The sequence below is a fragment of the Tursiops truncatus genome, chromosome 2 (assembly GCF_011762595.2).
Source record: "Tursiops truncatus isolate mTurTru1 chromosome 2, mTurTru1.mat.Y, whole genome shotgun sequence".
In the NCBI taxonomy this organism is placed as follows: Eukaryota; Metazoa; Chordata; class Mammalia; order Artiodactyla; family Delphinidae; genus Tursiops; species Tursiops truncatus.
This window is the reverse complement of record NC_047035.1, coordinates 92874197-92888825: the sequence shown is the minus strand read 5'-3', so window position 1 is coordinate 92888825 and position 14629 is coordinate 92874197. Positions and strand designations below refer to the sequence as shown.

The window sequence follows — 14629 nt, the reverse complement described above, 5'->3', positions numbered from 1 at the left end:
AGCTTGAGAAATTGCTTATCTTTTTTTTAGATAACTCACATTATTTTCCTTAAATTAAGTATTTCCCATACACGTGAATTCATAACATAAGGGTATTTGTCAGATTTAAAAAAAAATAAAGCTAAAATATCTATCATACCTGACATCCTTAATCATAGAGCATATTTTGAGGTTGCTTAAGATGAAATAAAAACAAAAATCTTGTATTTAAGGTGAAAATATGTTTTTTGATTAGTTTTTAAATTAGCGATCTAAAGAATATAGGTATCTAGAAATTAGAAACTTCACAGATGCAGCCAAAATATAAAAAGTATAAGCATTTTAAAAAGTACTAAGTTCATGAAGTTATAATTAGGGAAATGAAAAGAATGGTGATGGATGGTGTAAGAGGGCAGAATTGGTTAACATATATAACTCATCTGATGATTAAACCCTTTAACCAATAATTCATTCTGAAACTGTCTTTCCAAACTCACAAATGGATTATGTTCCAAAAGTTCATTTGTAAATTGATACCCTGGGAAAATGAATTTTTATCTCTGAACAATGTTATAGGCGGCAGTTGAATTCTAGTCAAGGCTATAAAAACGTGTAATCTACAATATGGCCAATATAATTTTGGTTAAAAATATTTATAAGTATTAATGGGCCCCTCAGGAAACATTTATAGCATTATTTATGCAGGAAAATGCAACTTATGTGCCACGGCGAAACAGAATACTTGGCACTTAGAGGTTTCTTTGCCTGTGTGTGTGAAGTATTAGTACGGTGGAGAGATCGAATTATCTTCCTGTTGTAAGCCATACTCCTGTCCTGAGCCACACCGTTGGGACTTCAAAACTTCAGAATCTCTCTTCTTACAAAAGGAAACAGAAACAAATCACTCCCTTCTTCTGTAAAGTTAGCTGCTGGCAACTCCAGCTTCCTGTAACAAGTAAACATTTGTTATTTTGGAGAGTAGTAGGCACATTTCTAGGCATGGCATGGAAATATTGAGAAATACTATTTTGTCTTTTTAAAACTAATGCTTTGTTTTCAGGGGAATCTTCCTCCAGGATATAAGATCACTCTAATTGATATAGGACTTGTTATTGAATATCTTATGGGAGGAACCTATAGATGCACCTACACTCGGAAACGTTTTCGATTAATATATAATAGTCTTGGTGGAAATAATCGGGTATGTAATTAATATTTGGGGGGAAGTCTATAGATGTGCTTTAAAATGAACTTACACACTTTAAAAGTTAAAAATTACTTAGAATGGTAAAAGTGGGATTGCCTTAAAAACATGAGATTTTAAACTAAGAGTACTTAGAAATATTTTGTAATTGAAATCCTGAAGAAACTATATATTTTTTTTGGTGTGCGTACACATATTTATATATACATACATGAGTAAAAACTGATTTTTTTATAGCATAACAGCATATTTAAATCTATAAAATCTAATAAGCTTTTGTTTTCAGAGGTCTGGCAGAAATACCTCCAGCAGCACTCCTCAATTGCGAAAGAGTCAGGAATCTTTTGGCAATAGAGCAGATAAAAAGGAAAAAATGAGGCATAATCATTTCATTAAAACAGCACAGCCCTACCGACCAAAGGTATATTTGTTTAAATATTACCCTTTCTGGCTTTCACATTTTGTTCTTTCTAAATTACTTAGTATTATGAAGCAAAAAACTACTTGTTTTAGTAAGAATTATCTTTTGTTTTTAGATATGGTATTATATCCTTGATTCTTCATTTTCCTATATGCCAAAAGATATTCATTGTTAATGATTCTGTTATTTTTTAGTATTTAACTATGATAATGACCAGAATTTTTAGATGCTTTGATTATTGCTTAACTGGCTCCTTTTATTCCATATTTACTTGATTAACAACATGCAAGACAGAGGTGTTATCCAAACTTTCCTTTCATTAATACTGTGTTTTATTGGATATTAGTTGAAATATTTAGGCCCTTTCTTTAATCCTGGAAAACTTCGTTGCAAAGACATTTTTTTGGAAATGACATTTCTATAAAATGAATAGCTATAATAAAAATCAAGTGTGTAAAATTTATGCTATTTTGATTTGTGCAGCTGTATGAAATTGAATAATAAAGGGTATTTTATTAAAATTCTCACATGAATGTCTTATGGCCTTATTTTGATGAGCCTTATAACATTTATTTTCTCTTAAAGATTGATACAGCTGTGGAAGAAGGAAAGAAGAAAAGAACCAAAGATGAAATTGTAGATATTGATGATCCAGAAACCAAGCGCTTTCCTTATCCACTTAATGAACTGCTAATTTGGGCTTGCCTTATGAAGAGGCAGGTCATGGCCCGTTTTTTGTGGCAGCATGGTGAAGAATCAATGGCTAAAGCATTAGTTGCCTGTAAGATCTATCGTTCAATGGCATATGAAGCAAAGCAGAGTGACCTCGTAGATGATACTTCAGAGGAATTGAAACAGTATTCCAAGTAAGTTACATTTTATCATTTGAAACATTTTAAAATACAAAATAGAGGGGGTTTAAGTGGAGATTATAGTGCCATGCACTAATTAGGTTACATATTATAATTTTACTGGAAAAATTAAGAGAAACCCACTTTCTAAATGTTTAAGTTTTTTTTTTAAAACTCAAAAAGAAACTTTGCTGCCTAGGCATGTATATTGTTTGCAGTTCAAGAGTTAAATATCTCAACAAGAAAGAAGAAATGCCAGAAATCAGTTTAATAATTAGTTGTACATAATAGCAATTAGATTAGGAAAAGTTCCATTTGAAGTGGTGGGGAAAGGAAGAAAGTGAGGTTTGAGCTGTAGTCTAAGGAAATAAATTTAATTCAGCTGGAAGGGCATTTCAGCTGGTGGGACTACATACGTAGAAGAATAAAATAGTTCACAAGTTTTACAGTCTACTTAGGGGAGTAATAGAATATTAAGCTAGAAAGGTAGTTTGTAGGAAGCTTTATAATAGAGAATAGGACCACCTTCCCCAAAAATGGGCTGTCTTTGGAAGAGAGTAAGAGTTGTTACTGGAAATAACTCAAATAGAGATCCTGTGATCATGTTACCAGGGATTTAAGATTAAGATGTTCTTCATATTAGGTTAGTCCCTATTCACATTATTCTTCCTCTCTACTGGGTACCAACCCTCTTCTGTGTTTGAAATATTATATAGAGACTTTCTGAACAGAGCATCTGAATATTGTCAGTTTTGGTTTCCTGTGAGTCTATAGGTTTATTTCTAGGACCAGGGGAAAGTGCTCCGGAGTCACATTTTCAGTCTTGTTCCTAATGTGGCATATTTTAATATTTTGTGATTTTCACATAGTAGTGGATATCTGAAAACGTAGGGCTACTATGATTCTGATGCCTCACATTTCCCTAAGTGTGTGTGTGAAAATACTAAAAACTGGAACATGTTATGAATGACTTAAGGATAATGGTTTAAAACTGCAATTTGGTAATCTGAATATGTTTTGGCTTTTATCTTTTGATAGTGATTTTGGTCAACTGGCAGTTGAATTATTAGAACAATCCTTCAGACAAGATGAAACCATGGCTATGAAATTGCTCACTTACGAACTGAAAAATTGGAGTAATTCCACCTGTCTTAAGTTAGCAGTTTCTTCAAGACTTAGACCTTTTGTAGCCCACACCTGTACACAAATGTTGTTATCTGATATGTGGATGGGAAGGCTGAATATGAGGAAAAATTCCTGGTACAAGGTATACCTTAGAAATAATTTAATATAAAGTGTGTGATTAGATAAAAAAGAACAGAGGAATTAGCTCAGCTGTATAGTAAAATGCCTTGATTTGTGAGGGTGGTAGGGGTTGCGGTGTTGGCATTTTATCCCTCTTAGTCTTCACTCTGAATCCTTTTCAGGTGTGGTGTATAGTGATTGTTTCCCCAGTCTGAGCCAGGAGCATGAGAGCAACAAATGGGAGTATTGGCATTTATAGCAGCCATGAAAAAAAAGTTGTTGCTTTATGAAAAGATGATTCCCAAATTCTAAAATTCAGGACCTATCTACTAACTTAATAATCTGTTACTTTTAATTTGCTTGAAGTATATTGGATCTGCTCGGTTTTTATGGTTAAAAATTGGGGTAAAATGTTGTCTGGTACTTTCAGTTTCATTAGTGAGAGATTTTACTTTAAACTTTCCTTTTTGTTATTTTATGTCTGAAAAAAGGTATAGAAATATAGAAGGCAGAAATCAGGCAAGTAGTTTAATCACTGATCATTGTAAGTGGATAATAAATACTGATCATATACTAAAAATAATGGTGAAGGATTAACCCTGATATACAATTATAATAGAAACCCTGACACACAATTATAATTTCTTTGTGCTTGAGGATTTTGCAGGTAATACATAAAATTTTTGAAATAAACCTTTTTGTTTATAGAGGCACAAGCTGAGTAATCACGTTGTGACGTGGAACACTTGCAGAGAGATTTAGGATAAAATTAAGCACATATTAACTTCATAAGGCTTACATTTTATTTAGACAAAAATGTATTTTCTGAACAAATTGTAAGCTGATTTTTTAACAGGACAAGTGTATAATAATTATTAAATCTTTTCTATACCCTTATATCATAATACTCAAATGTTTTGTTACTCTTTAAAACAATTCAACCTGGCCTCTTTATATATAAGTAAAATGAAGTTTTTTTTCCCTGCACCACCAGGGGAAAAATGGCTAACTAATAATCAGGAGATTGTATACCTTTTTATTGCCTTTATTATATTCTTGAAGGCCATTAATTTTAAAATGTAAACTTTTGTGTTTCTAAAATTTTTAGGTCATACTAAGCATTTTAGTTCCACCTGCCATATTAATGTTAGAATATAAAACTAAGGCTGAAATGTCTCATATTCCACAATCTCAAGATGCTCATCAAATGACAATGGAAGATAGTGAGAACAACTTTCAAAACATAACAGAAGAGATTCCCATGGTAAGGAGGAGAAAAAATTTAAAGTAAATATAAATTTGTTGTGAATAAATGTACAATAAATGTTCTTTTTATTTTAGGAAGTATTTAAAGAAGTAAGAATATTGGACAGGAATGAAGGGAAGAATGAATTGGAGATACAAATAAAATCAAAAAAGCTTCCAATCACACGGAAGTTTTATGCCTTTTATCATGCACCAATTGTAAAATTCTGGTTTAACACGGTATGATTTTTTTTATTGAAGTATAATTGATACTATATGTTACAGTGTATAATATAGTGATTCACAATTTTAAAGGTTATACTCCATTTATAAAATCATAAAATATTGGCTATAGTCCCCATGTTGTACAATATATCCTTGTAGCTTATTTTATACCTAATAGCTTGTACTTCTTAATCCCCTACCTTTATATTGCCCCTCCCCCCCTTCCCTCTCCCCACTGGTAACTACTAGTTTGTTCTCTATATCTGTGAGTCTGCTTCTTTTTTGTTATATTCACTAGTTTGTTGTATTTTTAAGATTCCACGTATAAGTGATATCATACAATACTTGTCTTTCTCTGTCTGACTTCACTTAAGATAATACCCTCCAAGTCCATCCATGTTGCTGCAAATGGCAAAACTTCATTCTTTTTTATGGCTTAGTAATATTCCATTGTATATATTTACCACATCTTTGTCCATTCATCTGTTGATGGACACTTAGGTTGCTTCCATATCTTAGCAATTGTAAATAATGCTGCTATGAACATTGGGGTGCATGTATCTTTTTGAATTAGTAACATGGTATATTTTAAAATTGAGCAAAAATTGTTTTTACCACATTAAAAACCATTCAGTTTTATTAGTTAACGTATTAAGTTCCTACATGGTCTAAATAAACCTTTAACAATCCATCTATGATTCTCTATCAAAATACAGATTACAGTAATTCAGAAGAATTCTTGTTCTTTGGATAGAATGATCTGAGAATTGTGATTTTTTTGATTTACACAAAGAAGCCTAGTTATTTAGTAAACATGGATGTACAGTAATTTTATAACTTCTTATGGAAGGGTTACCTGTATTTTTCTTAGTTATTGATGAAGATGTATTTGTTTCAAATATGCCAACTTATATTCATGACTTTCTGTTGATTTAATGAATGTTTATCAAGATTTTAATGAATTAACATCCTTTTATCCTAAAAGCAAATGGTCACAACTATTTAAAATTTACAGTGATCCTCTGTCTTTAATACAAAGAATGATTCCCTGAACACTTAACTAATGGTGATCTATAGGAATGATTTAAATCAATGACAGATGTCATCTCCATTTAGATTTTCATTGTACATTTTACATTACAGGCTCTTTAAACATCCATGGAGTAGTAAAAATAAATGATTCCTACCTAATATTATTTTCAAATAATCTCAAATAATGCCAGTATAAAAAAGATGCTGATAATAATTACACCTGCCCAAACATCATTCCCTGTGATCAATACCACAAACAAATTTTATAAGTGTTTTAACTTTAGATTATTTTCTGTAATATTCTCAATTAGAGTAACGCCAGAAAAGTTACTGACTTTAATGTTTTCTACTATGTATTCTGATATTTGTTTAGATTTGATTTTTGATTAAGTACTTTCACATTTTTTTCATCATTCAAGTTTCTTTCCACTGTGAACTCTTCAGGTGTTTTCTGAAGTATACATTTAGGACTGATGTCTTTCATCACTTATTACATTTGTAGGGTTTCTCTCCACTATGGATTCTCTGATGTTGAGCGAGGTAACAGTTCTGGTTGAAGGCTTTGTCACGTTCTCTACATTTGTATGTTTTTTGCTATTATGGTTTTTTTCTACTTTTTCTACTGTTATTTTCTGATGTTTTTGAGAGCCAGTTAAAGGCTTTGCCACATTTGCTACATTTGTAAGGTTTCTTTCCAGTATGAGATCTCTGCTGAATAAGATATGAATGCTGATTAAAGGTACTGCCACATTCTGTACTTTTGTAAGTCTTCTCTGCAGTGTGAATTATCTGATGCTGCTTAAGATTTGAGCCCTGGGTAAAGGCTTTGCCACATTCTTTACATTTGTATAGTTTCTCCCCAGTATGAATTCTCTGATGTTGAGTACATTTTGAGCACCATTTGAAGGCTTTTCCACAGTCTTTACATTTATAAAGTTTCCCTCCAGTATGAATTTTCCTTTGTCTACTTAGATTTAATGATTGATTAAAGACTTTCCTACATTTATTACACTTGTAATATTCCTCTCTAGTATGAATACTCTGATGTTGAGTAAGTTGATGTTGAAGACTGATTAAAACCTTTATCACATTCACTACATTTGTAAGTCTTCTCTCCAATATGAATCCTCTTATATGTAGTAATATTTGAGCTTTGATAAAAGACATTCCTGTATTTATTACTTTTAGAATGGTTTTCTGAAAATTCAGTGCCCTGATGTTTCATAAGACTTGAGTCTTGGTCAAAGTTATTGTCTGATTCAATGCAGGGATAGCTTGTTGTTCCATTATAAATGCTGTTGTAGTTATTGAAAAATAGAGCTCTTGGTTAAGACCATACACAGTTTATTGCAGTTTAAATTTCCAAGTCGACAACTTTCATGTTTTCCCAGCAGCATTTTTTGGAATAAATCTTCCGTGCCTACTTTGTGGTCATCAAAATCTGGGTGTCGTAAGAAGACATAGTTGGGTATGTGGCTACTGTCTCCATTTCCTTTACATCCTAGAGATCCTTTTTTTGCTCCAAAAAGGTGACCAGATCCCTATAGCTCTCTAACATCTGTCCCTGTACAATTCCCATTGATCAAAGTCCAGTCATTCCCATTCCTCTTGAGAGAAATCTATGGCCACATCTTGGAATGTCAGCAGTCCCTGAGAAGCTGCCATTTCCTCCTGTTCTTCCTCCTGCTCTGGGTTGTTTTTTCATCAATATTATGTTGAAGAAACACATCAGCATCTTGAGAATATACCTTCAAAGGTGTCAGCACATCTCCCTCACCAGCTCCTACCCACAAGCCGAACTTTCATAGTTGACTTTGAAATGCTGAAAAGGCCAATTTCTCTCATCCTTTGTCTCAGGAATAACCAGCTCCTGGCCTTTAAAAATGCTTTGCTGAAACCCTTTCAGGAGTTTGGGTTTTTGGGGGCATGAGCCACCAGTCTTCTTGCATTGCCCTGCAGTAAACCTTTCTCTGCTCCAAACTCCAACATTTAGGTATTATTTGGCTGTGGCTGTGGCCGCAGTGGGCGCCCGCCCCCCACCCCCGGCTTGGGGCACCCCCTCCAGGAACCCTCTAGGGGTGGGGCCATGCATTCTGCACTCTCCCCCAAGTGACTGAGGGCGGAGCGGCCCCACCCTCACTGCCCCCCACCCCCCGCCCGGAATGGAGCTGGAGCCCAGGTCCCCGCAGAGCCAGCAAAATGTTTTTAAAAGATAGGCTTTAAGGGTACCTTTGGTTTAGAGTCCATACTAATCTTGATATAACTTAGATCACTGGAAATCCATTTTCCACTTAAAAGAATAGTACGTTCTCTGATACACAATTATAATTTCTTCGTGCTTTTGGATTTTGCAGATAATGTTAAAATTTTGGAAATAAACCTTTCTGCAGTGTTAGTTGATGGTGAAAAGTAATCTAGATTATTCATATAGTTTTATTTTTCAGTGGTCTGATAGCTTATTTCTTTAATCATAGTACATGTTTGGTTATCTGTCACATAATTGGTTTTTCCCTTGCCAGTGGAAGAACAAATTTTACTACCAGGTTAAAGAGCATACATGTCCATAGAGGAATGGACTCCATCTGAGAAACACATGAGATTGGTGCCTACTTTTTTCCAGGGGCCGAGTGAATGAGTTTTTACTCCTCAGGAAAACTTTTAAGTTGTTTTTGGTTTTTGTTGTCATGTTTGTTGTGTTTCATTTTCATCATTATCAGGCTTTTTTTGAATTGCCAAAGTATGCAAATGTTAGTTCTCTGTTAACTTTATGCTAATATGAACATTTGAGAATTTGTTCCTTCAACCATTGCTTTCTCACCTACACACATACCCATTAACCTGAGACTAATTCATTACGCTTCCTTCCCAATACGAAAATTTTCTTGCTCCATCTTGTTCAGATGTTGAAATTGTAAATCTGAATTACCTAATATAATCCCCAAATTCTGTCTCCACTAATGGAAATAACATAGGTTTCATATGTTTGCATTCGTATGAACAACTATTTAAAAATGGACAATTCAGGTGGCTCTAGGAATTTCTTTCTTCTTTCTTTGCATATTGCAGTTTACTTCTCTACTCCACCATAGTTCAAATCAAAGATATGGCTTATTTTAAAACTGGTAGAGGCAAGGAAAACGATGAGAGAATTCTCAGCCACAATTGTTCAAGGGTCAGAGAGTCTGGGTTTTCCTCTGAAATGAAATGACTCTTCAAATGTTATTATATATTGTTCCTTATCATCTCCTTATAACCTTTCTTGTTAAGAGTCTCAAAGGTGGGATGTTCTCTTACCTAGGGAGAATGTTTTCCATATTTGTTTACATTTCTTGGGATTCAACCTCAGTGATTGGGAGCTAAGAAAATATTGGGTTGGCCAAAAAATTCGTTGGGTCTTCTCTGTAAGATGGCTGTAGTAGCACTTAGTTGTCTTCAACTTCATTCAAAACAATTTTGTTAGGCTGTATTGTGACAGCTGTCATATCAGCGTGCATTTAAAAAAAGCTTATCAAAATTGGTGAAATTTTGTGTAGCCATTTTAATATTGAAGACGGAAGAAAAAAAGCAACATTTTCAGCATATTATGTTTTATTGTTTCAAGAAAGATAAAAACAACTGAAATGCAAAAAAAGATTTGTGCAGTGTATGGAGAAGGTGCTGTGACTGATTGAATATGGTCAGAAGTGGTTTGCGAAGTTTCATGCTGGAGATTTCTCGCTGGACGATGCTCCGTGGTCAGGTAGACAGTTGAAGTTGATAATGATCAAATCAAGACATCGAGAACAATCAACGTTATACCACATGGGAGATAGCCGACATATTCAAAATATCCAAATCAAGCGTTGAAAATCATTTGCACCAGCTTGGTTATGTTAATCACTTTGATGTTTGGATTCCACATAAGTGGAAAAAATCTTCTTGACCGTATTTCTGCATGCGATTCCCTACTTAAATGTAACGAAAATATTCCGTTTTTAAAATGTGACAGGCAATGAAAACTGGATACTGTACAATAATGTGGACTGGAAAAGATCATGGGGCAAGTGAAATGAACCACCACCAACCACACCAAAGGCTGGTCTTCATCCAGAGAAGGCGATGTTGTGTATATGGTGGGATTGGAAGGGAGTCCTCTATTATGGGCTCCTTACAGAAAACCAAACAATTAATTCCAACAAGTACTGCTCCCAGTTAGAGCAACTGAAAGCAGCACTCAATGAAAAGCTTCTGGAATTAGTCAACAGAAAATGCATAATCTTCCATCAGGATACCACAAGACCACATGTTTCTTTGATGACCAGGCAAGAACTCTTATGGCTTGGCTGAGTAGTTCTCATTCATCCGTCGTATTCACCAGACATGCACATTCAGATTTCCATTTATTTTGGCCTTTGCAAACTTCTCTTAATGGAAAAAATGTCCATTCCCTGGGAGACTGTAAAAGGCATCTGGAACAGTTCTTTGCTCAAAAATACAAAAATTTTGGGAAGATGGAATTATGAAGTTGCCTGAAAAATGGCAGAAGGTAGTGGAACAAAAGGGTGACTATGTTGTTCAATAAAGTTCTTGGTGAAAATGAAAAATGTGTCTTTTATTTTTACTTAAAAACCAAAGGAACTGTTTGGCTAATCCAATACCAGTTGTCTTTCTTAGGAACACTACTTGGTTGGGGGAAGGAGGAGCCACATATTATGTGTTTCTTGATGGTGATGAAGTTCTATAGTATGATACTTGAGGTATAATATAAGTTAAGTGGAATTATGTGGACTATACTGAGAACATAAACCTGGTATTATAAAATTCTTCCTATGAGAAGTACTAAAAAGTCAACTAAAGTCTAGAATAACACACTTTTACCCTGGGGACCATTTATAAATGGTTGATTGATAAATGAAATGTCTGCATGGAAGAAGAGTTACTTCCAAAACTTTTTTAATGATTGAAGCTGGGAGATACTTCACAGGGGCTCATTTCGTCTCTTTTTTTGTGTATGCTTGGAAATTTTCATAGTAAAGAAATTGTATTTTATAATAAATTTTATTCATATCTTGTATTTTCTTTTTTTATTAGTTGGCATACTTAGGATTTCTGATGCTTTATACATTTGTCGTTCTTGTACAAATGGAACAATTACCTTCAGTTCAAGAATGGATTGTTATTGCTTATATTTTTACCTATGCTATTGAGAAAGTCCGTGAGGTATGTCTTTAGTTTTTCCTACCAATAACTTAGTGTATATATGGAGGGTGTTACGTTTTGTTTTGGTTATGTGTGTGGGTATATGTTATTCATACCCACACACATAACCATGATGTAGGTGAGTATATTCATATACCCACCTATATCACCCAGTAGGTGATGTTATTGAAGTATATAGATTGTTTGGTTTTGCTGTTCTAAAAGTGATGGCCAAAGAATAGAGATTGTGTGGTTAACTTTGTCACAATTACAAAGATAATGATTTGTCTCAAAAAATAGATTTGTTTTTGTCTTATTTCCTCAACATTCATATTTGTGTTCTTTGCCATTCTCAAAAAGTATTAAATATACATATAGCCAATCAGGTAGATAAATTATAAGTATATTCTTACTTTGCTCTTAGGTTGTACTGCTCTAAAGTGTACTGTATTGCCCATTGAATTATCATTTAGATTTAGATCCCTATGTCTATCAGAGTTCTCAGTTTAAAATTGTAAATTTTCTAATATCCTGATTTTGGAAAAAAAGGTTTTTAAAAAAGTTTTATACTTTCTGTTTAATCTAGTACCTATATAAATGTTGTTTTATAACACAGTTATTTAAATACATATGAATTATTTCATGTCTCTACATTTAGAGAGTACATGAAATTGCAAAAATAGAAGGCATTGTACTTCCCTCCCACTTAGGTATAATAGGAATTTAATAGCTTATGCATTTTAAATGCCTTTGAGTGCCACAGCCCATATGTTTATGAAATCTGTTGTTTTACTAACATGTTTGAAGAAATTAAGTTGTTAAATTGTGAAAGCAAGTTGCATATAATTTTTTTATTCATAAAACAGTTCTGCAAGGATTTATTAGATAGTAATAAAAGTGATTGCCTCTAGTGGGAAGGAGAATTAGTTGGCTGGGTTGAAGAGTGGAAGGGAGACTTTTCAGTATTTACTTTTGATACACTATGATTTTGAAGCTCTAAATGTATTACCATTCCCCACAAAAAATTTAAAATATTTTTTATATTAAAGAGCTAAGTATAGCTACTTAAACCATTGAGTTGTTTACTTTCTGCAAATAAGGCACCTTTGGAAGATCCTACCTGGATATCCTAGTGTTGTTTCAGTGAAAAATAAAACAACTTTTGATAGGTATCTCACATTCCAAGTCTAGAGAATTGTGTTCTAATCCAGGATTTTCAGTGTCTTAGTTGGATGACCTTGGTTGAGCAGGTCATTTATTTGTGGGTCTTTTTTTTACCTTTTTTTCCCCTATGTATAGAGAATGAGGATAAGAAGTATCTGCCTTTGATATCTTATTGAATTGTTTTGGTGATCAAATGCCAAGACAGTCAAAATACTTTGAAATATTAAATGATATATAAAATTCTGCTCTGACAGTATAATTGAATTCTGGTATATGTTTTAATAGGAAGAAAGTGATGAAACCTTTTTTTTTTTTTTTTTAAACCTGTAGATCTTTATGTCTGAAGCTGGAAAAATAAGCCAGAAGATTAAAGTGTGGTTTAGTGATTACTTCAATATCAGTGATACAATTGCCATAATTTCTTTCTTCATTGGATTTGGACTAAGATTTGGAGCAAAATGGAACTTTGAGAATGCATATGATAATCATGTTTTTGTGGCTGGAAGATTAATTTACTGTCTTAACATAATATTTTGGTATGTGCGTTTGCTAGATTTTCTAGCTGTAAATCAACAGGCAGGACCTTATGTAATGATGATTGGAAAAATGGTAAGTTGAGAGGTGTCTGACAATACTCATGGGTTTATTGATATTTTTTCTTAAAATCATAAAAATATGTTATTAATATAGTTTTACTTGAACCAGAGAATGATAGTTCATGTTTATTTGCCTCATATTGCAAATAGACCCATTCCTAAGGATATTAGCTTTTTTAAAAATTTATTTATTTATTTGTTTTTGGCTGAGTTGGGTCTTTGTTGCTGCGCGTGGTCTTTCTCTAGTTGCAGTGAGCGGGGGCTACCCTTTGTTGTGATGTGCGGGCTTCTCATTGCGGTGGCTTCTCTTGTTGCAGAGCATGGATGGACTCTAGGTGCGTGGGCTTCAGTAGTTGTGGCATGTGGGCTCAGTGGTTGTGGCTTACGGGCTCTAGAGTGCAGGCTTAGTAGTTGTCGCTCACAGGCTTCGTTGCTCCATGTCATGTGGGATCTTCCCGGACCAGGGCTCGAACCTGTGTCCCCTGCATTGGCAGGTGGATTCTTAGCCACTGTGCCACCAGGAAAGCCCAGGATATTAACTTTTGAAGAAAATATTTGAGGGGATAAAGTTAGGAAACCTTATTTTATTTGTTTTCTCTTGAAATACTTTAATTTTTAAATGTTACTTGCTAGGGCTATTTGAAAAATATGAACTTGCCAGCTCCAATCTATGAGTTTCTTTTCATCTTTACTGCCACTACCCTAAACCCAATCTGTCATCATCTGGCACTGGCAGTAGTATAGTAATCTGTTTACTCACAAGCACTCTGGCCTGTCTTCAATCTATATTATAGCCAGAGTAATATTTCAAAATGCAAATCTGTATATGTCAGTTCTCCTTCTTAAAAACATCTTTTAATGATTTTGCATTACTGCTAGAAATCAGTGTACTTAATAATGAAACCCATAAGCCTTGTCCAATTTGACTGTTGCTTTCCTTCCTTTCTTCCTCCCTCCTTCCCTTCTTCTCTCCCTCCCTCCCTTTAAATTTTGAGATAGTTACAGATTAACATGCAGTTGTAAGAAATAATACAGAACGATTCTGTGTACTCTTTACCTAGTTTCCTCCAGTAGTAACATCTTCCTTGCTTTCTTAAGTCTCACCTCTTACCATTTTTGACCTCTTATTTGTGTTCTAGTCACACAAACCTTTATCTTTTTCCTTTAACACAGCCCCTATCAGAGAACCAAGAATAGCTCATGTTCTTTCTGTGTAAAATGATCACCCTCATCTACACTCATATCCTTAGCTTTTTTCATTAATTAACTTAGTTTTGTCCTCCAGATCTTGGCTTCAACATGTTTTTTTTCAGGGAAGCTTTTTTGATCTTTTTCAACTAGATCAAGTTTATTTGCTGTATAATTTTATGGGACCCATGTTTTTCCCTTCAGAATATTTATCTGTGTCTAACTGTATTTTAAACTACATTCTTATTGTATTATTTATATTCTCCTCTAGACTTTAAATTCCTTGGAGTAGAAACCTTGT

The 14629-nt window shown here is 33.9% G+C and overlaps 1 protein-coding gene across 9 annotated transcripts in view; it reads left to right on the top strand.

Annotated features, from left to right (window-relative positions):
- The window catches only part of TRPM7 (transient receptor potential cation channel subfamily M member 7), a 121660-nt gene that overhangs the window by 64712 nt on the left and 42319 nt on the right, over window positions 1-14629 (top strand). For 8 of the 9 annotated variants that reach the window (XR_012330103.1, XM_073800985.1, XM_019929411.3 and 5 more), the window contains 8 exons: window positions 1040-1180; window positions 1470-1604; window positions 2190-2470; window positions 3494-3722; window positions 4809-4964; window positions 5042-5185; window positions 11273-11401; window positions 12875-13153. Coding sequence is in view for 8 of the 9 variants with exons in the window: in XM_073800985.1 (XP_073657086.1) it covers window positions 1040-1180; window positions 1470-1604; window positions 2190-2470; window positions 3494-3722; window positions 4809-4964; window positions 5042-5185; window positions 11273-11401; window positions 12875-13153 (1494 nt within the window). In the remaining variant the exon portion in view is untranslated. The remainder of the gene's footprint in view (window positions 1-1039; window positions 1181-1469; window positions 1605-2189; window positions 2471-3493; window positions 3723-4808; window positions 4965-5041; window positions 5186-11272; window positions 11402-12874; window positions 13154-14629) is intronic. The other variant, XM_073800986.1, reaches the window with a different exon arrangement.